At 40.0% G+C, this 27,628-nt stretch overlaps 1 protein-coding gene across 1 annotated transcript in view; it reads left to right on the forward strand.

Annotated features, from left to right (window-relative positions):
- The first annotated feature begins 90 nt into the window (after window positions 1–90).
- Window positions 91–27,628, forward strand: part of L2HGDH (L-2-hydroxyglutarate dehydrogenase) — a 44,067-nt gene continuing 16,529 nt past the window's right edge. The window contains exons 1-6 of the mRNA XM_034993313.1: window positions 91–276; window positions 4,799–4,914; window positions 5,621–5,772; window positions 12,266–12,397; window positions 19,836–19,998; window positions 21,899–21,933. Coding sequence (XP_034849204.1) covers window positions 137–276; window positions 4,799–4,914; window positions 5,621–5,772; window positions 12,266–12,397; window positions 19,836–19,998; window positions 21,899–21,933 — 738 coding nt within the window. The 5' untranslated portion in view covers window positions 91–136. The remainder of the gene's footprint in view (window positions 277–4,798; window positions 4,915–5,620; window positions 5,773–12,265; window positions 12,398–19,835; window positions 19,999–21,898; window positions 21,934–27,628) is intronic.

Raw genomic sequence — 27,628 nt, forward strand, 5'->3', positions numbered from 1 at the left:
CTCCCACGTGGGGCGTCGCACGCGCTGCATTGGCCCCTGAGTGGGAGGCGGGGCTAGACGGAGCCGGGAGCCGCGCAGCGTCCGGCTTGAGTGGCGAGTTCTGGGGGCTGAGGGAGGGCGGGGGAGGGTGCAGGCGATGGTGCCGGCGCTGCGTTACCTGAGCGGTGCCTGCGGGCGGGCCCGCGCGGGTGTCCCCGGGGGCTTCTCTGCGGCGTGCCGGCCGGCGCGGGGGAGGCCCTGGCCGCTGTGCCAGGGTGGCCGTAGAGCCAGCACCCGGTGAGTAGCCGCTGGCCCGCTCTCGTCGCCTGTGCTACTACTGCTTCTCTCCGAGGTGCCTCTTGCTGGACCTCTGCCCCTGCTCTACTTCCCTGTCCCGGGCGTGAGAGAAGGTCAGGATCCTGTGGAGCCTGGGCTCCAACCTCGGATCCCAGGAGTTACCTTGTAGGATTCATTCGTTGTGTTTGTGTGCGGGATGAAGAGAGTAAGGCAGTGTTGAGAGGTCTAGAGCAGTTCTGGTTTTGAATACCACCCCTCCACTTCCTATTCAGTTCTTAGGTGGGTTACTTAAGCTCCTTAAAGGCTCAGCTGTGAGTAGGATCCTAGTCTCTCCCGTACGTGGTCGTTTTAAGGCTTAAAAGGACCTACCACACTAAGCAATCAAATATACTGTTCATTTGCTGACATCCCTGGTGTTGCTTGGAAGACCTGAAACCGTTCTTAAATCAGTCGGTTCCTGGCAAGCATTGCATAGAGTTGCCCCTGTGAGAAGCAGCTCAGTTGCTAATCAAAGCCTGCACCAGTAAGTGTCCTGTGATTTGAAGTTCGGAGGTCACATTAGAAACCACCGTCTTTCTCTGCTCTGTGTGGAGGGAGTGGCTTATGCTAAGGCTTGAAGGCTGGAAAGCTCTTGGCTATTTCAAGAACTAGAAGGTGGACAAGATGAGTGTGACTGTTCTTAGTGGAACAGAGATGGTGTGGAATGACACTGGAGAGAGGCTGCATCACAGCAGGGATTTTATTTTCTTTTAACCACATTGAATTTTATTCTAAGAGCATTGGGAGGCTTTTTAAGAAGAGGGAGTGATTAAGTGTTGAGGTTTCAAAGTTGAATGGCTGCTGTGTGTTAGTGGTTTGGAGGGGCTTAGAGTGTGATAGGATTTGTGAGTCATAGTGGGGGTGTATAGACAATTATTTGGGGATTGCTTTTCTTAAGAACAGTAGGGCTAGTGAAGGTTTTGTTTATACTTTTTATTTTGAAATAATTGTAGGTCCACAGGAAGTTGGAAAAAAAAAACAAAAAACAAACCAGATTTTATGTATCCTTCAGCCAATTTACCCCAGTGATAGCATCTTACCTAACTATAGTACAATATCAAAACTAGGAAATTGACATTATCACAATCCACAGACCTTGTTTAGATTTCATTAGTTTTTACATGCACTCATTTGTGTGTGTTTCTATGCAATTTAATCGTGTTAATTTGTGTAACTGCCACCACAAAATATAGAAATGTTTCATTACCACAAAGACATCTCTTGTGTTACAGTCCCTTTATATTCACATCCCATCTTTCCACCCTTCCTAACCCTTGGCAACCACTAATCTATTCTCTAGCTCTAAAATTTTGTCATTTTGAGAATGTTCTGTAAGTGGAGTCACACAGTATATAACCTTTTAGATTGGCTTTTTTCACACAGCATGATGTCTTTTTTTTTTTTTTTTTTTAAAGATTTTATTTATTTGACAGAGACACAGTGAGAGAGGGAACACAAGCAGGGGGACTGGGAGAGGGAGAAGCAGGCTTCCCGCCGAGCAGGGAGCCCAATGCGGGGCTTGATCCCAGGACCCTGGGATCATGACTGAGCCGAAGGCAGACGCTTAATGACTGAGCCACCCAGGTGCCCCAGCATGATGTCTTTGAGCTTCATGCACGGTGTTGCCGATAATGAGAGTGGGTTCCTTTTAATTGTTGAGTAGCATTTCATGGTATGGATGTAATACAGTTTCACCATTCACCAGTTGAAGGATATCTGGACTATTTATAATTTTGGGTTATTATGAACAAAGCTGCTGTGAACATTTATGTACAGGTTTTTGTATGAACATAGGTTTTTATTTTTCTGAGATAAATGCCCAAGAGTGTAGTTGCTAAGACATACTTAGTACATGCTTAATTTTTTTTCATTGTAAGCATGGTTTATATTTATTTTATTTATTTTTAAAGATTTTATTTGTTTGAGAGAGAGAGAGTGCACGCACAAGCGGGGGAAGGGACAAAGGGAGAAGCAGACTCTCTGCTGAGCAGGGAGCCCGATCTGGGGCTCAATCCCAGGACCCCAGGATCATGACCTGAGCTGAAGGCAGGTGCCTAACCAACTGAGCCACCATGTGCCCCTGTAGGCGTGTTTTTTAATGTAGGGCCATACAAGGAATATCCATTGAGAAATATTCGTATTGATTTATAAAACTACACCAGAGCTTCCCAAGAGAGTATAAAACATGAAGTCATGCACCTGGGATCCAGGTTCTGAATATTAGAATTTCCCTTACAGAAAGACTTGAGATGAGTGGAGTCCATACTTGGGACTCAAAAAGAGACCATTATATCCTTTAACATCTTCAACAATCCAAAGAATGGCCTGAGGAAGAGTGGGAGACCAATGATGTGACCCAAATTGGGTAAGATATAAGCCCAAAGATCTGTTTTTCCTATGTACGAGTGAGACTAGAACAAAGGAATTTGTGCCACCATCAAGGCCTATAGCAATTATCTGACTGGAGTGGAGCGTGTTATACGGTGGCAAAGATTTATGTTTAGTTTTTTTTTTTTTTCAGGATGCCTTTTATTTTTATTTTTTTAATTTATTTATTTGACAGAGAGAGAGCATAAGTAGGCAGAGTGGTAGACAGAGAGAGAAGGAGAAGCAGGCTCCCCGCCGAGCCGAGCAGGGAGCCCGACGCGGGGCTCGATCCCAGCACCCTGGGATCACGACCTGAGCCGAAGGCAGACGCTTAACAGACTGAGCCATCCAGGCGCCCCGATTTATGTTTAGTTTTTTAAGAAACTGCTATACTCTTTCTCCAGGGTGGCTGTACTGTTTTACATTCCTACCAGGAGAGTGTGAGTGACCCAGTTCCCCCTCATTCTCACCAGCATTTGGTGTTACCATTTTTTAAAAATGTTAGCCATTCTAATAGGGGTGTAGAGATATCTCCTTGTAGTTTTAATCTGCATTTCCCTAATGACTAATGGTAGTGAACATCTTTTGATGTGCTTATTTGCCATCTATATATCTTTCCTCTTTGATGAAATGTTTTGTTCGTAGCTTTTGCCCATTTTCTAAATGGTTTATATGAGAGTTCTTTATTCTAGATAGGAGTCCTTTGTCAGATATGTGGTTTGCAAGTATATTCTCCCAGTCTGTTAGTTGTCTTCTTATCCTCTTTTTTTTTTTTTTTTTAAAGATTTTATTTATTTATTTGACAGAGACAGAGAGCGAGGGCAGGAACACAAGCAGTGGGAGTGGGAGAGGGAGAGCAGGCTTCCCGCCGAGCAGGGAGCCCGATGTGGGACTCGATCCCAGGACCCTGGGATCATGACCTGGGCCGAAGGCAGACGCTTAACGACTGAGCCACTCAGGCGCCCTGTCTTCTTATCCTCTTAACAAGGTCTTTTGTAGAACAAAATTTTTAATTTTGATGAAGTCCAATTTATCAAATTTTTTTTATATGGATTGTGCTTTTGGTGTCTTCTACTTCACTTAGCTCTAGATCCCAAAGGTCTTCTCCTTTGTTTTCTTCTAAAAGTTTTATGGTGAATATTTGATGATATAAAATGTTTATTGCAGATTTTTAAAAAATTAGAATACTGGGGGTGCCTGGCTGGCTCAGTTGGTAGAGCATGTGACTCTTAATTTCAGGGTCGTAAGTTCAAGATCCACTTTGAGCATGGAGCCAGTTAAAATTAAAAAACAAGAACAACAAAAAACTAAAAAAATAATTTAAAAAATTAGAATACTGGTATTGTGGGGATGTTTTAAAGAGGCCTTTTAGAAATAACTTATTAAAATATTTACAGGTAATGTTTAGGATTTGCATGAAAATAATTTAATTCAGGAAGAGATGAAATAGGTGGGGTGTAGAAAAAGCAAGATTGGCCATGTTCCTATAAGACTAGATTTTTTTCACCATGAGGTAGGTGCTAAAGGTAGATTTTTCTTCTTCTCATTGCTGAATTAGATAGACTATACATGGCCTTCCTAATTTATTCTTTTAAAGATTTTATTAGAGAGACAGCCTGCGCGCACAAGCAGGGGGAGTAACAGAGGGGAAAGGAGAAAGAATGCTCAAGCAGGCTACCTACTGAGCACGGGGCTCAATCCCAGGACCCTGAGATCACGACCTGAGCCAAAACCAAAAGTCTGAGCCACCCAGGTGCCCCTGCCCTTGAATTTCAAACGAATAGATGGTAGAGAAGAGTGTGATGACTAACAGAGTAATCACAGATGCAGCCAGCCCCAACAGAGGGCTGTGGAGATTTAGAGATGGAGAGTAGTTTAGGCAACTAGTTACCCTGCCTGCAGGGTGTAGCTGTTTATACTACTGACCCGGCAGTGCCTCTAATTCTTAAAGGCTGTTTCTGTTAAGAAGCCAATAACATAAAGCCCAATAAATATTTGGTTTTCATGATTACAGATTAATAGTTTAACTGTTCATCAATGATGAAAATTATGCACACGGAGTTTTATGAGACCTACTGTAAACATGCATTACTTTAAAGGTGACTTTCTCTTAAAGTTCATTTGATGTAGTCATTATCGGTGGCGGAATTGTGGGCCTCGCCTCTGCCAGAGCACTCATCCTGCGACATCCAGCACTTTCCATTGGTGTTCTGGAAAAGGAGAAAGATTTAGGTATGTATAATATCAGTGTTGCTCTTTGGGCTTAACCTGAATACCTGCTCATTTCTTGAATCCTGCATCTTTCATGTTGAATGTTGATGTTAGTACCCTGGTTAGGTTTCTCCATAAAGCAGAGCCTAGGACTAGAACTTGAGCAGAGGTGATTTATTTGAAAGGTTGTTTAGGAGGCAGGAGCGAGGGGGTGTGGAGAGTAAACCAGGAAGGAGGAAAAGCCACAGGAGGGTACTTTATCATGGTTGCTGTTGTGAGCTTGATTCCTCTGGGACCTCTGAGGAGCTACATCAACATTTCTAAGTATTGTGCTCATTTGTTCATCAGCTAGTGTTTCTACTGGCTGATGATTACCCCTGGGATATTGAGGCATAGTCTTCTCTCCCCTCACTCCTCCACTTGTTAGGAATGGGCATGCAGAATGCCCAGAGCTATAGTGGGCCCTTGAAGTGGTTTGCTGGTGGTGAGAGGTGGGTTTGTGCACCAGAGTTGTAACTGAAATCAAAGATGGGCTGGGGGGATGTGGCATGGACACCAGGGATGGCTAGTAGAGGAAGTTACCAGTGCCCTGCCTGTAAGAACGAACTCAGACAGAATGTTCAATAATGTGGTCTCTAATGGCTTCAACTATGTCTGTTCCTCCACTTTTGTCGAGGTTTTGTATGCATTGTGTATTTTTTCTTACCCTCTTTCTCTTGTCCGGTAGCTGTTCACCAGACTGGACATAACAGTGGTGTCATACATAGTGGAATTTATTATAAACCTGAATCTCTGAAAGCTAAATTGTGTGTACAAGGTGCAGCCCTCATCTATGAGTATTGTAACCAAAAGGGAATTTCCTACAAACAATGTGGCAAGGTAAGGCATTTTGCTAGGGCCTTGACTTACTTGTAACTAGCATTTTCTTAGTGATGTTTGATGTTGAGTTAAAAAAAAAACTGCTTTTCTTTCTTTATGTAATTTTCAAAATCTAATATTAGGAAATAACTAGAAAGTGGTACGACTCACTCCTTGTAATTTAAAAAATAACAGATTTATTGACATATAATTTATATACCATATAATTCATCCTTTTATTAAAGTGTTCAGTTCAATTTTTAGTATATTCATAAAATTGTGCAACTGTCACCACTGTCTAATTTTAGAACATATTCATCACCTAATAAAGAAACCCTCTGCCTATTAACAGTTATTCCCAATACCTCTCACTTCCTATTTCTACCTCTCCCCAGCTCTGACAACTCCTAATATACTTTCTCTCTCTGTGGATTTGCCTATTCCGGGCATTTCCTGTAAATGGAATCCTATAATATGTTGTCTTTTGTGACTGGCTTCTTAGCATAATGTTCTCAAGGTTCATTCATCTTGTGGCATGAATCAGTACTTTATTCCTTTTTATAGTCCAATGTGTAGGAATACCACATTTTGTTTACCTCTTTATCAGTTGAAAGACATCTGGGTTGTTTCCACATTTGACTATTATGCATCATGCAGCTATGGATGTTTATGTGCAAGTTTTTGTGTAGGCTTATGTTTTCATTTCTCTCAGATAGATACCTAGGAGTGAAATTCCTCGGTCATTTGTTAACACCAGTTTTAACATTTTGAGGAACTGCCAAACTGTTTTTCAAAGTTCTGCACTATTTTAAATTGGTATCAGCAACTAATGAGGATTCCAGTATCTCTACATCCTTGTCAACACTGTTATTGTCTGTCTCTTATTTTAGCCATCCTAGTGGATGTGAAGTGGTAGGTCAATGTGGTTTTGATTTGCATTTCCCTAGTAATTAATGGTGTTGAGCATCTTTTCATAACTTATTGACTACTCATTTGTCTTTGGAAAAATGTCTATTCAATTCTTTTGCCCATTTAAAAATTGGATTACGGGGTGCCTGGGTGGCTCAGATGGTTAAGCGTCTGCCTTCGGCTCAGGTCATGATCCCAGGGTCCTGGGATCGAGTCCCACATCGGGCTCCCGGCTCCGCGGGGAGCCTGTTTCTCCCTCTGACCCTCTCCCCTCTCATGCTGTTTCTCTCTCGCTCGCTCTCTAAAAAAAAAATAAATAAATAAAAAATTAAAAAAAAAAAATAAAAATTGGATTACTTGTCGGGCGCCTGGGTGGCTCAGTTGGTTAAGCGACTGCCTTCGGCTCAGGTCATGATCCTGGAGTCCCGGGATCGAGTCCCGCATTGGGCTCCCTGCTCGGCAGGGAGTCTGCTTCTCCCTCTGACCCTCCCCCCTCTCATGTGCTCTTTCTCTCTCATTCTCTCTCTCTCTCAAATAAATAAATAAAATCTTTAAAAAAAAAAATTGGATTACTTGTCTCTATTCTTGAGTTGTATGTGTTCTTTATATATTCTGGGTATAGCCCCTTATCAGCTATATGATATTTACTAAAACACTACTAAAATATTAAAATGTTTTTATGTATAAAATAAAATAGTAATAATAGTAATACTAATATTTTAAATAATGCTAAATATTTTCTCCTATAAATTTTCTTTTTTACTTTCTTGATGATATATCTTGAAGCACAGAAGCTTTTAATTTTGATGAAGTCAGTTATCTTTTTTCCTTTTGTTGCTTATAGTTTTAGTGTCGTATCTCAGAAATCATTGCCTAACCTGAAAAATTACTCATACATTTTTTTCTTCTAAGAGTTTTATTATAACCTTAGCTCTGACATTTAGATCTATGATTACAGCCTCCCCCCTCCCCCCAATGAGTTGCTTTAATTCCAGTGGTACAGAATTGGGGTAGATCAAAGATTGATTAGTAGACTTTGGCAGGATTCTAGGCTGGGTTTGCTCTGACTCAGAGCTAGGGTAGAAATGGCTGAGTGAGAAGAACTAAGGAGAAGATGAGCCACTGTACAATACATTTTTTTTTTTTTACAAAAATGTATTCCTAAATGTACAACAGCATCCAAGAGGACACTTTATTCTAGCTGTAGGTGGCAACAGATATGACAGGTAATCTAGATATGTAAACAGGAATTTCGGAATTAAGGATCACCATTGCCACCAAGGCACAAGGAGCAGCTTATTTTTTGCCAGATTTCTTAATTCCAACTATGGCCGGAAGATCCTTTCCTATAGCTTTCACTTTTAGCCCCTTGAGTGTCTTCTCTGTTTATTTCTGCTTAAATGCCTTATCTTCCTAGTTCATTTCCGTGGCCTGCTTCTTTGGCTATTTCAGGGGCTTTCTACCTTCACTGGTCTACTGGTCTACTGTTGTTTCCCTAGACCCTGCCACCGGAAGCAGAGCCCCCCAACCCCACCCCCTGCGCCTATACTTCCAGTATATGATCAGTTTTAAATTGATTTTGGTATATAGTTTGAGGAAGGGGCTCAACTTCATTCTTTTGCATGTGGCTATGCAGTTGTCTCAACACCATTTATTGAAAAAACTGTTCTTTCTATATTGTTTTGGCACCTTTATCAAAAATTAGTTGAGGGTGTCTGGGTGGTGCAGTTGGTTAGGTGTCCGACTCTTGGTTTCAGTTCAGGAGGTGATCTCAGGTTGAGATCTCAGGCTCCGTGCTCAGTGAGGAGTCTAGTTGAGCCTCCCTTTCCCTCTGCTCCTCCCTGCATGCTCCCTCTCTCTCAAATAAATAAATAAATCTTTTAAAAAAAGTTATTTGAGCATAAATGTAAGAGGGTATGTTTAGGATTCTTGATTCCATTCCATTGATGTATGTCTATCCTCATGCCAATACCAAAGTATCTTGATTACTATGGCTGTTTATTGTATTTTGAAATCAGGAAGTGTGAGTCCTCCAACTTTGTCCTTTTTTCAGGATTATTTTGGCTATTCTGGGTCCCTTGCATTTCCATATGAATTTTAGGGTTGGTTAGTCAGTTTCTCAAAAAAAAAAACAAAAAACAGGTGGAAGTTTGATAGAGATTATGTTGAATCTATAGATCAATTTGGGGAGTATTGCCATCTTAAAAATATTAAATCTTGCAAACCATGAACATGGGAGTGTCTTCCTATTTTTTTAGATCTTCTTTCATTTCTTTCGACAGTGTTTTATATTTTTCAGTGTACAGGTCTTGCAATTTTTTGTTAAACTTATTCCTTGGTATTTTATTCTTTTTGATGCTTTTGTGAGGGGAATTTTTTCTTAATTTCATTTTGGATTATTCATTGCTAATGTATAGAATATGATTGATTTTTTTTTTTTAAAGATTTTATTTATTTATTTGACAGAGAGAGACACAGCGAGAGAGGGAACACAAGCGGGGGAGTGGGAGAGGGAGAAGCAGGCTCCCCACAGAGCAGGGAGCCCGATGCGGGACTCGATCCCAGGACCCTGGGATCATGACCTGAGCCGAAGGCAGTCGCTTAACCAACTGAGCCACCCAGGCGCCCTATGATTGATTTTTTATATATTCTTTTCTCTTGCACCCTTGCTAAATTCATTATAATAGTTTTGTGTGTGTGTGTGTGGATTCCTTAGGATTTTCTATATGCAGGATCATGTCATCTGCAAGCAAATAGTTGTACTGCTTTTTCAATTTGGATGTCTTTTAAAGATTTTATTTATTTATTTGACAGAGAGAGACACAGCGAGAGAGGGAACACAAGCTAGGGGAGTGGGAGAGGGAGAAGCAGGCTTCCTGTTGAGCAGGGAGCCCGATTCGGGGCTCAAACCCAGGATCCTGAGATCATGACCTGAGCCGAAGGCAGATGCTTAACGACTGAGCCACCCAGGCGCCCCTTGGATGCCTTTTATATATTTTTTTCTTGTGTAATTTCCCCAGGTAGAATCACAAATACAGTGTTTTTGTTTTTGTTTTTTTTAAAGATTTTATTTATTTATTTGACAGACAGTGAGAGAGGAAACACAAGCAGGGGGATTGGGAGAGGGAGAAGCAGGCTTCCTGCTGAGCAGGAGCCTGATGCAGGGCTCGACGAGGGGCTCGATCCCAGGACCCTGGGATCATGACCTGAGCCAAAGGCAGACGCTTAACGACTGAGCCACCCAGGCGCCCCACAAATACAGTGTTGAATAGAAGTAGTGAAAATGGACATCCTTGTATTGTTGCTTATCTTAGGGAGAAAGCATTCAATTTTTCACTATTAAGTATGATGCTAGCTATAGGTTTTTTATAGATGCCCTTTGTCAGATTGAGGAAGTTCCTTTCTATTGCTAGTTTGTTAAGGTTTTTTTTATTCCAAGATTTTTATTTTTTTATTTTTAAAAATTAATTAATTAATTTTTTGATGTAGTGTTCTGTGATTCATTGTTTACGTATAACACTCAGTGCTCCATGCAGTACGTGCCCTCTTTAATACCCATCACCAGGCTAACCCATCCCCCCACCCCCCTCCCCTCTAGAACCCTCAGTTTGTTTCTCAGAGTCCATAGTCTCACATGGTATGTCTCCCCCTCTGATTTCCCCCCCTTCGTTTCTCCCTTCCTACTATCTTTTTTTTTTAACATATAATGTATGATTTGTTTCAGAGGTACAGGTCTGTTATTCTTCAGTCTTACACAATTCACAGTGCTCACCATAGCACATACCCTCCCCAGTGTCTATCACCCAGCCACCCCATCCAAGATTTTTATTTTTAAGTAATCTCTACACCCAGCATGGGGCTTGAACCCACAACCCCATGATCAAGAGTCACATGTTCTACCAACTGAGCCATCCAGGCGCTCCCAAGTTTGTTACATGTTTTTTTTTATCACAAAAGGGTATTGGGTTTTCTCAAATGCCTTTTCTGCTTCTACTGAGGCAATCATGTTTTTATATTCTATTAATATGGTGTATTATAATAATTGACCTTTGGTTGTTAAATTGATCTTGAATTCCTACAATAAATCCCACTTGGTCGCATCTTTTTTATATGTTCCTGTACTTAGTTTACTAGTATTGTGTTCAGGATTTTTGCATCAATATTCATATGGGATATTGGTCTGCAGTTTTATTTTCTTTTGTATCTGTGTTTGTTTTGGATATCATCAGGCTAATACTGGCCTCATAGATTTGGGTAAGAAGTATTCCCTCTTCTTCTGTTCTTTGAAAGAGTTTATGCAGAGTTGTAGCTAATTTTTCTTTAAACATATGGCAGCATTCATGTGTAAAGAAAGCTCTTGAGCCTGAGCTTTTCTTTGTGGGAAGTTTTAAAGTTACTCATCCAATCTCTTTACTTGTTATAGGCCTATTCAGATTTTCTTTTTCTTCTTGAGTCAGTTTCAGAAGTTTGTGTTTTTCTATGAGCTTTTCCATTTCATATAGATTATCTAATTTGTTGCTATACAGTTATTCATAATATTTCCTTGTAAGTCTTCTCCATGTAGTTTTTAAGAATAAAAGTTTCTTGTTGCCATTAAAGATGCTATGAAGACTTTTTAAAATAATGTGGAATAACGGTCCCAACATAGTGTTAAGTGAAAAAAGCAGGATATAAAATTGCATTGACACTTTTTATATTGAATTATAAGGGTTCTTTTATATATCCTGGATATTAGACATTATCAGCTATATGATTTGTGAATATTTTCACCCATTCCTTGGGTTGTCTTTTCACTTTCTAGATAGTGTTCCTTGATTCCACTTCTATTTTTAAGGTTAATTATTTGCAGATTTAAATAACCTTTACACCTTGATTAAAAGTATTATCTCATGAAATTCTGGTGACTTCTTGCTATGAAATAGCAATTTGTGAATTCTAATATACCTGTGAATATGCATCTGTGCTTTTCTTTGTCGGTAGCTGTTAAGAAACTACCTCAGACAGATAGTTTGCCCAGAAATAAATAGAAAAAGAATACTGAGTAAAGTTGACTAATTTACTGTTTTTTTCCCCTGTGCAATACAATGCATTAGTAGATAGTTTATAATATACTTTATTCCAGGAAATAAAATGGATAGTTTTCTGTTAGTGATATCCCATTATACTGAGTACCACTGTCTTTTTGATATATTGTTTTTTTTATATACTCTTATAGAAATAAAAAGGCTGTTCTGTTTGTTTGTTTTTTGTTTTTTATTCTTTTAATTGTAAAGACTGTGCCATCTGTGCTACTCTCCCCTTTGGAATTGAGGGAGTAATGATAACAGTTGCTGTGGGCAAGACTCATGGAGCAACTATGATGGCAGAAGTGGAAATTGAGGCTACATCTTACTTTGGGGGAAAATTTGTTTTAATGCAGTTTTCTTAAGACAACTTTTTTCAATGGAGGAGGAAATTGAGGTCATGAAGAAAGGGAGAAGTAGACAAAAATCAAACAAATTTGAATCATGTGATAATTTGTTATTTTTTATTGACTTTATCTTTTATAGCTGATCATATGTTTAACTCTCCATATTCTTTATCTTGTTTTTGTTTTTGTTTTAAGCTTATAGTAGCTGTTGAACAAGAAGAAATTCCCAGACTTCAAGCCCTATATGAGAGAGGCCTGCAGAACGGTGTCCAGGGCCTGAGGCTAATCCAACAGGAGGATATAAAGAAGAAGGAGCCATATTGTAGGGTAAATGATTCACTAACCCCACATACATGCTCACAAGGACATTTTCATTTAGGGCTCAGCCCTGTGACATGGAGGCTGAGGGTGAACTTACAGAAAGCAAGAATCACTCTTCTGGGACAGTGAGGTGACAGCCACAAGAGGGCATTGCCACAAACTCTGAACACCTGATTTCTTCTTTCCCTGTGAGAAAATACCAAATCTGAAGAACATAAGCAAAGACAAGAGGAGGTCTGAGACCATATGGCACGTTGGGAAAACATTGAGTGGTGAGGTGTGGTTGATTCCCAGGGTGTGTAGGGAGAGATAACAGATGAGACTGGAAAGGCAGGATTAGGCTTGTGTAAAGGACTTAATATCCCTGCTAATAACTTTGAAGTTAGTAGGCATGAGGAGCCACTGAAAATTTTTGAGGAGGGTGGCTATGTTATCCATGAGTGTAAAGGGTAGGTTGTAGAATATCTTGCTTAGAACATGCTATGGGGAGAACAGATCTTTTATTTATGAAAGAGACATGAATAATAATTTAATACTTACTCTGCATATTGACTTTCTTTGATAGTCTTTCAGAGGCTATCAGTCCTATCCCCAGTTCCACTAACTAGTTCAATGAGTGGCTATATCTCCTGTTCCTCACCACCATTATTTTTTGGGGGAAGAGGCAGAGGTATGTGCTAACATACCAGTTTCAGAAATTCAATATAAGCAAAATATCATGTAGAGTCACCACAATATAATGGCTTAATGACTGTCTAAACTTCTTTCTTTCTTTCTTTCTTTTTTTTTTTAGCGAGGTAGGGGAGAAGGGGGAGGGAGAGAGAGAATCTTAAGCAGGTTCCACGCCCAGTGTGGAGCCCGATGTGGGGCTTCATCTCACGACCCTGAGATCATGACCTGAGCTGAAACCAAGAGTTGGACACTTAACTGACTGAGCCACCCAGGTGCCCCCCCGCCCCCATTTTATTGACAATATGCAATAGCTGGACTCCAGGTACCTATCCTAGAGAATGTGACTTTGAACTCACTGCCAGGCAATGCTTATCAAAACCTTGGTTTAATGGAAATAAAAATACTATTTATGAATGATATTCTGGAGGATATGTAGACCATTTATTCCTATACATCTGTACCACCCAAGTGGCACACCTGCATTGCAGTGTTTTTCTCTCCCCATCCTACTCTTTGACCCCAAATTACTCCCTTTGAATTATTCTTTGGTTTTATGGCATCAGCCTATGGAGAAGGTCATTTTGACACTGGATGAGGATGAGGTTAGGATGAGGTTGAAAAGGTAGGTTGTTCACTGTGCTACACAACATCTGTCTTTGAGAACCTTCAGGAGAAATTTTTCTCAGACCTCAGTTCTCAGAATAATTATGTTCTTTCTGAGCACAATTGACTTGTTTTTATCTTATGAACACAGAATCATTTAATTGTTGTGTTGTTGTGTTTACCGTGGCTGCAAGGAAGCTCAGAGACACACTTGTGCCCCATTCCTACCAGATATCTAGGGTCTTAAGCATATATTTTTATTTTTATGTATTAATTTCCCCCTTCATTTCATTGTATCTTTCCACTCTCATCTTCTATCTGCCTTGATTTTTTGGACTTTTTTTAACTGAATGTAACATACAACAAGAATCATAAATGTATAGCTTGATGAATTTTCATAAAGTGTGACCAATACCTGGATCAACAGCAGAATGTTACCAGCCTCCCAATATTTCTCCTCAAGCCCCTTCCTATCACTACCTTTCCCTTAAGGATAATCACTATCCTGACTTCTTACATCATATGTTTTTGAATTGTATTTAAGTGGAATCATATAGTAGGTGCTCATTTTGTGTCTGAACTTATTTTATTCGGTATTATTTATGAAATTCATCCATATGTTGCATATAGTTGTAGTTTCATTGCCGTATAACTGTATGAAGGTAGAGGTCAAGGTACATTTTTTTTTCCAATCTGGATGCCCAGTTGACTCAGCACCATTTATCAAAAAGACCATTATTTCCCCACTGCACTGCACTGTTACCTTTGTGATACCAGGTGACCGTATGTATGGATTCTATGTCTGGACTCTATTCTGTTCCGTTGTCTCTTCTTTTACCACTACCATAATGTCTTAATTATCATAGCTTTTTAGTAGGTTTAAATATCTGGTCGGGAAATTCCTTTAACTTTGTTCTTCAACATTATCTTGGCTGTTCTTAGGGATCTTTGTATTTCTGTATATATTTTAGAATTATTTTGCTAAACCCCACAAGGTAACCTTTTGTGATTTTGATTGAGTTTGCATTAAATTTATAGGTCCATTAGAGACAATTTGTATCTTCACAATATTGCATCTTCCAATCCATGAACACAGTAGATCCGTCCATTTATCTGTATCTTCTTTAATTCATTGCAAAAATGTGTTAGAATTTTTAGTGTAGAGGTCTTTCATATCTCTTAGATTCATTTCTAGGTATTTGACGGTTTTTGATACTCTCATAAATAGTATTGTTACTTAAAGTTCATTTTCTCCTTGTATGTTGCAAATATATGGAAATATAATTGATTTTTAACCTTTCATCCATCTTGGATGTTAAATTCACATATTGATTCTAATAGTTTGTCTATAATTTTGGGGGGATTTTCTGTGTAGTTGTGTTGTGTGCAAATGGTAACTTTTGTTTTTTCTTTTCCAATTAATATACTTAGCTGGCTCAACGTCCAGTGCTGGTATATATTGTGTTGTGTTCCTTGTTTGTTTTTAGAAGCTGCTTCAAATCCTTTCTGCCAAAAAGACAAAGTAGAAATAGCTTTTCCCCCCCTGAAGTTATCTCTAGTTATACAGTAAAGTTGGGTCAAAATATATGATTTTCTTTTTCTTTTTCTCTCTTTTTTAAGATTTTTATTTATTTAAGAGCACAGACGGGCAGAGGGCCAGAGGGTGAGGGAGAGGGTGAGAGGCAGACTTCCTGCTAAGCATAGAGCCTGATGCAGGGCTCGACATGGGGATCGATTCGGGGATTGATCCAAGGAACCTGGGATCATGACCGGAACCGAAGTCAGATGCTTAACCGACTGAACCACCCAGGCACCCCAAAATATGTTTTCTTTTTTTTTTTTTTTAAGATTTTATTTATTGGAGAGACAGAGACAGATAGTGACAGAGATAGCTAGAGAGAGCATAAGTGGGGAGGAGAGGGAGAAGCAGGCTCCTGCTGAGCAGGGAGCCTGATGTAGGGGCTCGATCCCAGGACCCTGGGATTATAACCTGAGCTGAAGGCAGACGCTTAACCGACTGAGCCACCCAGGTGCCCCTAGGTTTTCCTAATTAATATAAAGTTACTAAGAGGCTGATAATACCTAAGATTCCAAATAATGTTGAATGAGTTCTTCCTCCAGAGGTCATAGCATCTTCAGCTCCAGCATATCCCACCTTTCCTTTCCTTGGGTCTCAAAATAAAGTGTTTTGCTTGTGGGATACCTAGACCTTCTATTCCCTATTCCTTTCTCCAGGTATTTTGTCTCTCTGAGATGGTGAATGAATGACTGATTTTTTTCTTTAAAACAAGACACATTCATTGAATATCTTATTTTGGCTGTCTGTTTCTTTCAGGCTTTGGCCAAATGCTACATGGTCAAAGCCAGGGTTGGCAGTATGGTCTCTGGGCCAAATCCAGCCTGCCACCTGTTTTTTATGGCCTGTGAACTAAGAATAGTTTTTATATTTTTAAATGGTTGAAGAAAATTAAAAGAATCATATTTTGTGACACATGAAAATTATATGAAATTGAAATTTCAGTGTCCAAAAATATTTGTAGGAATACATGTATTTTTTGTATTGTCTATGGCTGCTTTTGTACCAAACAGCCAAACTGAGTAGTTGCAGCAGAGATCATAGGTCCCATGTAAAGAAAAATATTTAGTGGCTGGCTCTTTACGGAAAAGATTGCCAACCCCTGGTCTAAATAGTAGGGAGCCACTGAAGGATTTGAGCAGAAGAATGGCATGTAAATGTGCCAATTTAGGAGAGTTAATCAAGTTTCTGGTACATAGGATGGAATTGAACCGGACATGGGAAAGAGGGGAGCCTTGAATTAGAGGCCAGAGCCAGCTGGAACAACAATCATGGTCTGTGGTGGAACTTTGTGAGGGGATTTAGAGAGAGGAAGAAATGGGAAGAGGAGCCCATGCTTTATATCATGCTTGACTGTTAAAAAACAAACAAAGCAGCTTTTCACACAGCATAAGGTTGAGTCTGGATAGTGTTCTGTGTACCTCACCATGTGATCTTCACAGGTCTCAGAATGAGTAGATGAGCTATGTGTACACAGATAGTCAAATTATATGTCTACCTGTATTTTTTGTGTCTTATAAATGAGGAAAGCGATTCAGTTACTTTCCCAAGGTCACACAGCTCCTAAGAGTCCCTGCCCCCAGATTTGATTCAGCCTGGTATTTTTTCTGTTCAGTTCAGCCAACATTTTCTTCTTTACTATGTGCCAAACACTGTGTTAGGTACTACAGATATGAAGATGAGTAAGATATGGTGATCAGCCTAAAGAAAGGTATAGTGTAGCAGAAGATGTAACTCTAATACAGTGAAAAGTATTTTGATAGAGTTGATAAACTGTCTTGTATCTATCTTTGATAGAGCTGATACATTGTATCAATGTAAGGGAAAGCTTTTAGCTTAGTCTCGGTGTTTAGGAAAGCCTTCTTGAGGTGAACCTTCACTTGAAAGATGAGTAAGGAGTGTAACTTATAAAGGAAATACAATCTGCTTTTCTCTGAGGCCTTTGCAGAGCTGACCTACTTTATATAATGCCACATTAGCATTATCTGACACTTTATGTAATGCCACATTATAATTATCTATGCCTAGATGTATTTAGTGGTAGCAATGTGTAGTGGAAAATGTCTGGTTATTTCATAAAGGTCTCTGAGTGAACCCTTCCTGGTCTTTCAACCCTACTGCTATTACCAGGAGTAGGGGCAAAATTTCTATAGTATGGGTTCGTTTCTGTTTTCTCAAGCCTCTCCAGAAAGAAAAAGTTTATCAGGGCAGCTCTAAAGGGCTTTTTGGACCAGATGTCTTTAAGGAGCAGATTAAATAGCCCCAAGGGAAGCATCTTGGAAATTTTCATAAACTTTGTCTTTGGAGGATAGCTCTCGACAGTTCTCTCTCTGGGCAGATCCTGACTGTGCACTCTGACTTTAGCTTTCATGAACTTTTTGCCTTTTCTTTAACACTGTTGGTCAACCACACGTTCATCTGTTCCTCTCTCCTCCTGACTGACTTCCAACTCCCAGACTCTTGTGTCCTGCTTGCCTAGTTCTTTTCCAGCCACCTGACCTGCAGTAGCCTCAGATTTCAAGCTCTGACCTGCTCACCTGTTCAGTGCATGCCCAGCCTCCTGGCTAAGAGCCCGCCTGTCTACCAGCCCCATCCTGGGCCCCGAGCGTTGAATTGCTTAGCCACAGTGACTCACTCCACCTTCCCCCAACCTATACGTATAGTGGGGCACACCAGCATCTCATGAGGAGGAACAAAACCAAGACTAGAAGGAGAAAGAAAGAAGGGAGACCTTTAAGGGAAGGCCTAGAGCGGAGAGAGATCTAGTGTGTTTAAAGACAGCCCTCAGAAGTTCATTCATTCAGGAGAAGTTTGAGTGCCTTCTGTGTGTCAGGAATTGTGCTGGGTAATAGGAAAAATAAGATGAATAAGGAAGATACTGGGATTCCAAAAAACTATTGATATGAAGCACTTTTATAGCCTGTTTTTATCCCTCTTTTATTTGCCATGTAGTTTTATGTGAGGTGAGAAGTTTTTGTGACTAAGCTCTTGGTATTATCCTGTTAGTTTCCAAGGTTATTGTACCCCAAATACTATTTATAGTTTGAAGTTGAATTATGACCACTGACTTGTGAATTTGGAGGTGGTCAGGCAATACAAGATCGAATGTAAAAATCTTAAATGTGTATCTACTACATCAAGACAGAAGGAATGATTTCTGTGTTTGGCAAATGATCTCATATTCTGGAAGCAAGAATCAAGTTTATCAAATGTTGCTTTCAATTTGTGACAAGAGACTATTGCGTGTTTTGTGAGCCTTTACCCCTAGTGTGATCTGGCCATTTGGAATTAGTGATCAGGGATGGGTGGCAAAGTCAAAAGCTTTTAGAAGTTAAGCAGGTAAATGTATTGGAGTAGGGGTGGGGCTGACTACAAGAATGAGATATTTAAAATAATACTATCAGATATTATTGTAAAACTGCAACAATACCAGTTCCATGCTGGTCAGACGAGAGGATGGCAGCATTTACCAGTTACACACAGCTTCTGGGCATTAGTTGTCCTGGGGACCCAGGCTACCACCCTCTTAGGGAAAACTGATTAGGAGAACTGATATACTCATATACATAGTAAGGGAACAGAAAATGTTGCTGTTTCCAAGGATTCACCAAAATCTAGGCAATACTTGGCGTGTGATATTCTATTCTTAAGAATTAGAAAAGCCAATGCACATTCAACATTTATTCCAAAAAATTAAATAAGTATGATTATAGATCATTCATCTGTGGAGTTTGAGCATGTCTTGAGTGGCAAAACAAAAACAAAAAAACCCACAAAACAACAACAGCAACACAACAACAACAAAAAACTCAGGCTATTAATTTCTGTGTTACCTGAAGAGAAAGTTGGAGTTAACCACATAAAATCTCCATTCAATATTTGTAGTCCTGAAGCAAATCAAATCAACACTCTGCAAACATTGTAAATAGCTACAACAACTCTGAGTCCTCACTGAGTGTGCATGACATATGATACACTACTGGGAAAATCTCAGTGGAGTTTATTTAAAACAATCATTTGGAGCACGTGGGTGGTTCAGTCATTAAGTGTCTGCCTTCGGCTCAGGTCATGATCCCAGGGTCCTGGGATCAAGCCCCGCATCGGGCTCCCTGCTCAGTGGGAAGCCTGCTTCTCCCTCTCCCACTCCCCCTGCTTCTGTTCCTTCTCTCGCTGTGTCTCTTTCTGTCAAATAAATAAATAAAATCTTAAAAAAAAAAAAAAACAATCATTTGGTGATACAGAATTTGACTCAGAATCAGATTTGAATCAGAATCAGGTATGGTGAGGGATGAATAAAACTGAAAAACTCATTGTAGCAGCCAGAAGAACCCAGCAAAATTAACTCCCCTGCAGAGGAGAATTATTTCCTGAGTACAAGAGATTTTCTTATTTAGCTAGTATTATTTCTTTTATTTGTTAGACATATTATTCAACATCAGATTTAGGCACTGAATTTTTGCCAAGAAATGATAATGTATGAAATCCATTAAAATTAACAGTAAAAAAATTCAGCCCCAAATAAAATTTATTGAACAACCTATCCTCGATTATTTTTAGTTGTATGATCTTGACTGTTTCATAATCCTATCCCAGGGTCTAATGGCTATTGATTGCCCATACACCGGCATTGTGGACTATCGGCAGGTGGCTTTGTCATTTGCCCGGGATTTCCAAGAAGCAGGTGGCTTTGTCTTGACCAATTTTGAAGTAAAAGATCTTGAAATGGCTAAAGAAAGTCCGTCAGGAAGTAAAGATGGTAAGCCATCCTTGTCTTTTCTTTTGAATACTTGTATTGACTTCTTTTTTGTTTTTTGTTTTAGATTTTATTTATTTATTTGACAGAGAGAGAGAGCACAAGCAGAGGGTGCTGGAGGCAGAGGGAGAGGGAGAAGCAGGCTTCCCGTGGAGCAAGGAACCCAATGCGGGGCTCAATCCCAGGGCCCTGGGATCTGACCTGAGCCCAAAGCAGACACTCAACTGACTGAGCCACCTAGGCAGCCCACTGTATTGACTTCTAAACCAATTATTTTTGGGTGGGGTGGTACTGGCAGGAGGGCCACCAGGAGCTAGGCTAAAGTAGGGTGCAGAGCTGGATGCAGGTGCAAAAGGGATGAATGTGAGATTGGATGTGGGAGAACTGGGGCTTCTGGTGAGTCTTGAGCTGATAGAACTTGGCACTGATTGGACATTACTGACTGGTGCTAAAACCTGACCTGCCAAGACTGTTAATGAAACACTAGCCTCCACACACTTACTTATTTTGTAGATATATAGTCAGAATCCCTTGGGAATGCTTATTAAAAATGCAGATTTCAGGGCGCCTGGCTGGCTTAGAAGAGCATGCGACTCTTGATCTCGGGGTTGTGGGTTTGAGCCCCATGTGGGGTGTAGAGATTACTTAAAAATAAAATCTTTAAAAAAAATGCAGATTTTAGCATCACCCAGTCTTAATGAATCAGACTGTCAGGAGACAGGGTATGACTCAGCCATTTTGAACTCTCCCTGCGCCCCACCATTGTAGACTACTTAGAGTTTGTTTTGTTTTGCTTCGTTTTGTGGATAATTTTTTTTTTTTAAATCAAATGAATTGGTTTGTAACCTTGAATTTTTTTGGCATTTTTGCTATTGGGAAATTTGAAGGAGAAAAAGTATAGTGTTCATTTCTTCCTTGAATGGTTTTTATTTTTTTTATTTATTTTAAGATTTTATTTATTTATTTGACAGAGAGAGACACAGCCAGAGAGGGAACACAAGCAGGGGGAGTGGGAGAGGGAGAAGCAGGCTTCCCACCGAGCAGGGAGCCCGATGCGGGGCTTGATCCCAGGACCCTGGGATCATGACCTGAGCCGAAGGCACACGCTTAACGACTGAGCCACCCACGTGCCCCCCTTCACTGGTTTTTAAGGAGATTTGGGCCATTTGAATCATTCTCCCAGTGTCCTTCTAAATACTAATATGATGAGCAAAATTGTTAAGTAATTAAGATTGGTATAGGTAGGTAGCATAAAATCAAATTTATGATCCAAGCAGATCATATTCTTTACCTGATGTACATATGCTTTTTAAGACTTTGAGATCCCATGTGCCTGATTGGGAACTAATTTTATAAATAGTTTATTATTGGAACTTTTTGTATTGTGATAACTCTTGCTTCTCTATGCAGCCTAGGATCTGCAAAGACTCAGCCTACAGCACTTAGATGAAAAGCACTCATTAGTCCTTTGTGAAAATACATACTAATTAATGATGATTAGCGTTGCACAGTGGCAGTATTGTAGCCAATGAGGCTTATCTCAGGTGTGATTATTGCTAATTGATTAATGATGATCTGTCTATTTTACAGCTTGGTTTCTAGGGTTATAGTTCAGAGAAAAGCTGGGACTGCCTATTTTGGATCTGAGGTGGGGAGTGGCCTGTAAGCATAGACTAAATGAATTAAAACAAGTTTAAAAAGAGGCCAGAGTTTTATATATTATCAAATATGAACTAGTTTAATCTTGTTACTTCATAAAAAGCTTTAGAATGAAAAGTGGGAGGCACTCATGGTTACAAGATAAGAAAATTGTTTAAATTTGTTACTAGTATAATATTTCAAAAATGTAGGCCCTCTTTTACTAAAAATAAATCTTTCACTAATTCTTTCTTTTTTTTTTCAGGGATGAAATATCCAATCGTTATAAGGAATACAAAGGTAAAGATTCTTAACACTACTTGCATCTACTTTATCTACTTTCATTCCCTCTCCTCCCTTAAAAAGTTGAATTAATCACAGGGCTCTTTTCTGTGTCCTTGGATGAATTTTGCCTAATGTAGAAGTTACTCTGAGAGAAATTCTTTGAGAGCAGTTTAAAAGCTTGCTTTTTAAGAAGGGTTTCAACCGAAAATATCTTCACAAAGTGATTGTTCCAGCAAAGAATATGATTATAAGTGCTTGGTGTATTTAAGGCAAAACTGATAAATATTTTATTGCTCTGCCTACTTAGCTGCATTAACTTATTAACTCTCTCCCAGTTAGAGGACTTTGGTGGAGGGCAGATTGCTCAGAGGGAAATGAACTGCTTTCCTTCATCTCCGTGTAGTCTAAAACAAGAGCTATTGAATGGCACAGAAGCATTGCATTTGCTGTATATTCTCTGATCAGAGTTCAGTCACGTGAGTAGAGTCATTAATGAGGTTGTAGGATTTATTACAGGAATTAGGTCTTACACAATTGTGAAGGGATCTGGGGAAGCACAGGTTCAGAAGGGGCGTTGGTAGATCATAGGCATCTCCAGCCAGTCTGCGAAGCCAAGTGTGTCCAACTGCTAAAGTGGGACTGCAAATGGGAAGCTCATGAAACATTCTGGGGGACCTCTTGCCTCTCACGCAAATAGTGGGAGAGGGCAGCACTTGGTCAGTAGGATCAATAGTTGGGAAGCAGAGCTAGATATGGAGCTGTAATTCACTTAGCAGTGGGTTTTTGTCACCACCCTGGACTGGAATGACCTTCAGAGAATAATGGCTGCTGCTTTACTTTTGCCTGCCAGATCATATGCAATTCCTGTTTTGGTCAACTTTAAGTTGAAACCATTATAAGGAAGGGGAATTCTATCTGTTATAGTTCCCAGCTTAACCAAATTGACAAGGTTAAACACCCGCAGTCCATCCCTTTTCAACTTGGCATCCATTTACTTATGACCACATTTAACTACCAAATACAGACAGTAGCAAAAATTATGATTCCACCTAACATGATGCAGCTATCTTTTATACAACTGAAGACATGCTAACTCTCCAAAAAAGATACGAAGTCCACTCAATCTATCTTTGGCTGATTTTCATTTCTTTTTAGCTGAGTCACATTCCCTCTTCGAGATCCTTTAACTTAAATACTGAGATGTAAGGTTACCCACTACTTAAATATATTAGATCAAAAGCTCTCAACTGGAGGTGATTTTGCCACCCAGGAGATATTCAGCAATGTCTGGAGACATTTTTGGTTGTCACAATTGATAGAGGGGGTCAGCGCTACTGTCATTTAGTGGGTAGAGGCCAGGGATGCTGGATGTGAGGGATAGGCCCCCACAACAAAGAGGTATCTGGCCCCAAATGTCAGTGGCACTGAGATGGAGAAGCCTCGTGTTAGATAATGGAGAAATGGTAGGGATGGGTGTATCAATCTTCTTGTTTACCATATACCACAGACTGGGTGGCTTAGAGAGCAGAAATTATTTTCTCACAGTTCTGGAAGCTCGAAGTCTTAAGAACAAGGTGCCATCAGACTTGGTTTCTGGTGAGATCTCTCTTCTTGGCTTGTAGATGGCCGCCTTCTTGCTGTGTCCTCAAGTATTCTCTTCTCTGTGCGTTCACATATGCAGAGAGAGCAGTCTCTATTATCTTTTTTTTTTTTTTTTAAGATTTTATTTATTTATTTGACAGAGACACAGCAAGAGAGGGAACACAAGCAGGGGAAGTGGGAGAGGGAGAAGCAGGCTTCCCATGGAGCAGGGAGCCCGATGCGGGGCTCGATCCCAGGACCCTGGGATCATGACCTGAGCCGAAGGCAGACGCTTAACGACTGAGCCACCCAGGCGCCCCAATTATCTTACTCTTATAAGCACACCAGTCATACCAGACAGATTAAGCGACCTCATATAATCTTAACTACCTCCCCAAAGGCTCTATCTCCAAATATGGTCACCTTAAGAGCGGGGACTTCAACATATGCACTTGTGGAATTACGGACACAATTCAATCCGTAACAATGAGGATAAAGAAAGAATTGGGTAATATATAGTCAAATATATTTATTTCAAAGTCAGGAAGAAATACTCATAACCACTACATTCTTCATTTCCCTCAATGATCACATGGTTATGGCTGATATTTATAATTTCCTCCTTCTACTACATATTTCATAGCTCCTTTGCCCTTGGCAAGCATCTCAGCCAGTCATGTTCCGGTTTGGTGGGGGAACTCAAACTTTCATTCCTGAAGTGTCTGTGCCTTTAGTAGCCCTGCCTATTTTGGGTTGTGGTGGTTTCCATTAACTTTTATATCAGTATGTAGAAATACTAAGAGAGACCCCCAGGAGATCTATATTCGGGACATATTTCTCTTTATCATCCCTAGCACTCTCTGTGTGGTAGCAACTCTAATTCTCCTTGAGACTCATTTCCAGTTTCCCCCTTCAGTACAGTAATCCTTTCTGCCTGTTGATTCGCTGATACAAGGAACCCAAAGTGGTCCGGTATGGCAGTATCAACTTAGAGGATAATGGAACCATTTTTTATTCTCTAATAAAGCATTTCTCCCTTGGGAATCAAGACTTCTAAACATCAGAGCCCAAAATTGTGGGGATAGAAAGCAAAAATTTCACTAGTGAATTATTGTAGTAGTAAGGAGCTACTCCCATTTCTCCCATTTCTACCTCTTGATTTCTAAACCTGTGAATCCTGGCCCTGGGTGAAGCAACACCATATATTAATCATATAGAGCATCCTGAAAGACATTGCCCCAGCCCTGCAAGGTGTTGCCAGCCAGCTAGTTCTGTTTTGAATCTTCAAAAACCCGTTCTACTTTCTGTCACCTAGCAGCTTCAGGACGATGGAGAAAATGGTCAGATCAGTGAATTCCACAAGAATGAACTTATTGTTATACTTCATTTGTTGTAAAATAAGCTCACTGATCAGAAGTAATGCTTCTGGGCAAAATACCATAATGGTGAATAAGACATCCTGTAGGTTCACAGATGGTGGTTTCCTCAGAAGCATTGTAAGCAGGGAAGACAGATCTATATCCAGAGCAAGTATCTATTTCAGTGAGGACTAAATGCTGGTTTTTCTTTCTTTCTTTTTTCTTTTTTCTTTTTTTTGATTGAAGTGGGCCAGGGACCATATCAGTAGCTCTGTTGATTTCTGCTGTTGGCAGATTGAGCATTCAGCAGTGGCTATAGGCAGATCAGCCTTGGGGAGTAAGTCCATGTTGCTGAACGCATGCATTACCCCCATCCTTGTTGCTCTAACCATTTAGTTCAGGGAGCCATTGAGTAAGGACAGGGGTGCCTGGGGAAAGAGACTAATTAACATACATAGATCAGGTCATCCTGTCTACTGATTATCAAAATCTTCATCTGCCATGGTTACTCTGAGTGAGCATTCACATGGAACTCAAATATCTTTACTCACTGAGCCTGTTTGGAGAGGTCCATTTGCATACCTTTTTTCCAGAGCTCCTTTTCCTAACCAACCAGCCATAGCATTAGTTATTGCACATGAAGCAGTATAGATCTGTACTTCTATCCATGTTTCCTTCTAGGTGAGGTAAACAACAGGTATGGTGTTCAAAGTTCTGCCCACTAGGAAGATTTCCCTGTACCACAGTCCTTCAGGGTCACTCCTGAGTGGGGCTCTGGTTTGTAGCTGTTCAGTTTCAAGTGTGAGAATGTTATGTAGAACCATGTGTAAACCAGGCCTGTGTTTTTCCTTCCTTGGTCAACTGATCATGGAGACCTTCCCATAGGGCCACAAGGGCAACTTGAAAAGGAGGAGGTAATTTAGCAGGACTAGGGGCCATAGGAATTTGAGCCACCTGCCTCTGTAACTTATGTATGCCTGCAGGACCTGTACCTCCCTGATCTTGTATATTCTGCTACCCCTTGATGACAGAGTACTGCTGTACACACCCAATTTTGTGGCTTGGTGAGTCAGACAACATACAGTTAATAATGTATAGTTCACATGGTAACTTAGTGATCTGTGGTCAAGTGTTGAGTCAAAGCCAGAAGCACTTTCTCAAAAGGAAAACAGTTATCTGCAGATGGTATAACTTTCCTCCAAAATCCTAAAGTTCTGCGTTGTGATTTGCCTATAGGGACCTACCAAAGTCTCCATAAAACATCGCTGTCTGCCACAGACACCCTGATTACCATCAGATCTACTGGGTCATGTGGCCCAAGTGACTGACAGAGCATCCAGGATCTCCATTCAAAGAAGGATTAAAAGTCTATTTCTGCTCCCGCCCTCAGGGGAAGGGCCATTTTCACTAGAGTATGGCATCATGTGAAAGAAGATATGCAGGGGCCTCTGGGATACCAGTGAATATGTATTTCACCCACAGTTGCTATAGCTGTTGCCTTTTATTTTGGCATTTACCTTTAGTATAAATATAATTAAACATTTTTATTTTTATTTACTTTTTAAAAAGATTTTATTTATTTGAGAGAGTGTGAGAGAGAGAGAGATCATGAACAGGGGGGAGTGACAAGCAGAGGGAGAAACAGACTCCCCACTGAGCAGGGAGCCCAATGTGGGACTTGATCCCAGGACCCTGGGATCATGACTTGAGCGGAAGGCAGACACTTATCTGAGCCACCCAGGCGCCCAAACATTTTTTTAATAATTAAAAATTTTGAGTCAGCTTATCAAGTTGAATGTCTGTGCTTTTATGAGAGGTTAAAAGAGGTTAAATTAAGAATAAATTTGGGGGGGGCGCCTGGGTGGCTCAGTCGGTTAAATGTCCAACTTTTGATATTAGCTCAGGTCATGATCTCAAGGTTGTGAGATCGAGCCCTGTGTCAGGTTCCATGCTGGGCACGGAGCCTGCTTAAGATTCTCCCTCTTCATTTCCCTCTGCCCCTCCCCCTCCTCCCTCTCTTAAAAAATAAATAAATAAATAAATTTTGGGGGAGAGGATTTGCAAACTAAAGATTTATATGTTATATATGGGGGAAAAGTCTTTTTCACTTCTGAAATAGCAAGAGAGATGCATAGTTTATTTTTTTAAAGAAATTTTTGTTTGAACAAGTGCATCATTCAGTGTTTGCCTAAATTTTGATTTTGGATGTGAAATTAATGTATTACTGAATTTAATTATTATTTCATGTTTGGCATAAAATTATTTCAGGGATCTATGAAAGTTTTTAGTCATTTCTTTCTTTGGAACTGTTCCCTGAGTTTTTAAAAGAGAATTTCTAGGTTATTGCATGGTGGTACCATTCTACAAATTGTCTTATTTTTGCATTTATCATAAGTCTTATTTACATTTTATGTTCCAAGAACAAAAGAATAGCTGACCTTTCAAGTAGGAACTAGTAGATTTATTTCATGTAAAAATATTTCAAGTACTTTTGGTATACCTCTAGATGAACTGGAAAGCTATTAACCTATTTAGAAGAAGGCTTTTTTTTTGTTGTTGACATAGCTCTTTTACTTCAAGGATCTTAAAACTATCATGGTTTAGCTTAGCTGATTTGAATTCACTATGAAAAAGTTTAATCTGACTTTTGTCAGAAGTGTAAGTTGTATAACTTGAAAAGAGGCTTACCTTTGTAGCAAGGCAAAATAAGATATAGAGATAGAATAAGGCTGAATCAGTAAGGGCTGGAAAGAAAGAATGTCAAGACAGGT

Source organism: Mirounga leonina, unplaced genomic scaffold, assembly GCF_011800145.1.
Source record: "Mirounga leonina isolate KUSES-001 unplaced genomic scaffold, KU_Mleo_1.0 Mir_82, whole genome shotgun sequence".
NCBI lineage: Eukaryota > Metazoa > Chordata > Mammalia > Carnivora > Phocidae > Mirounga > Mirounga leonina.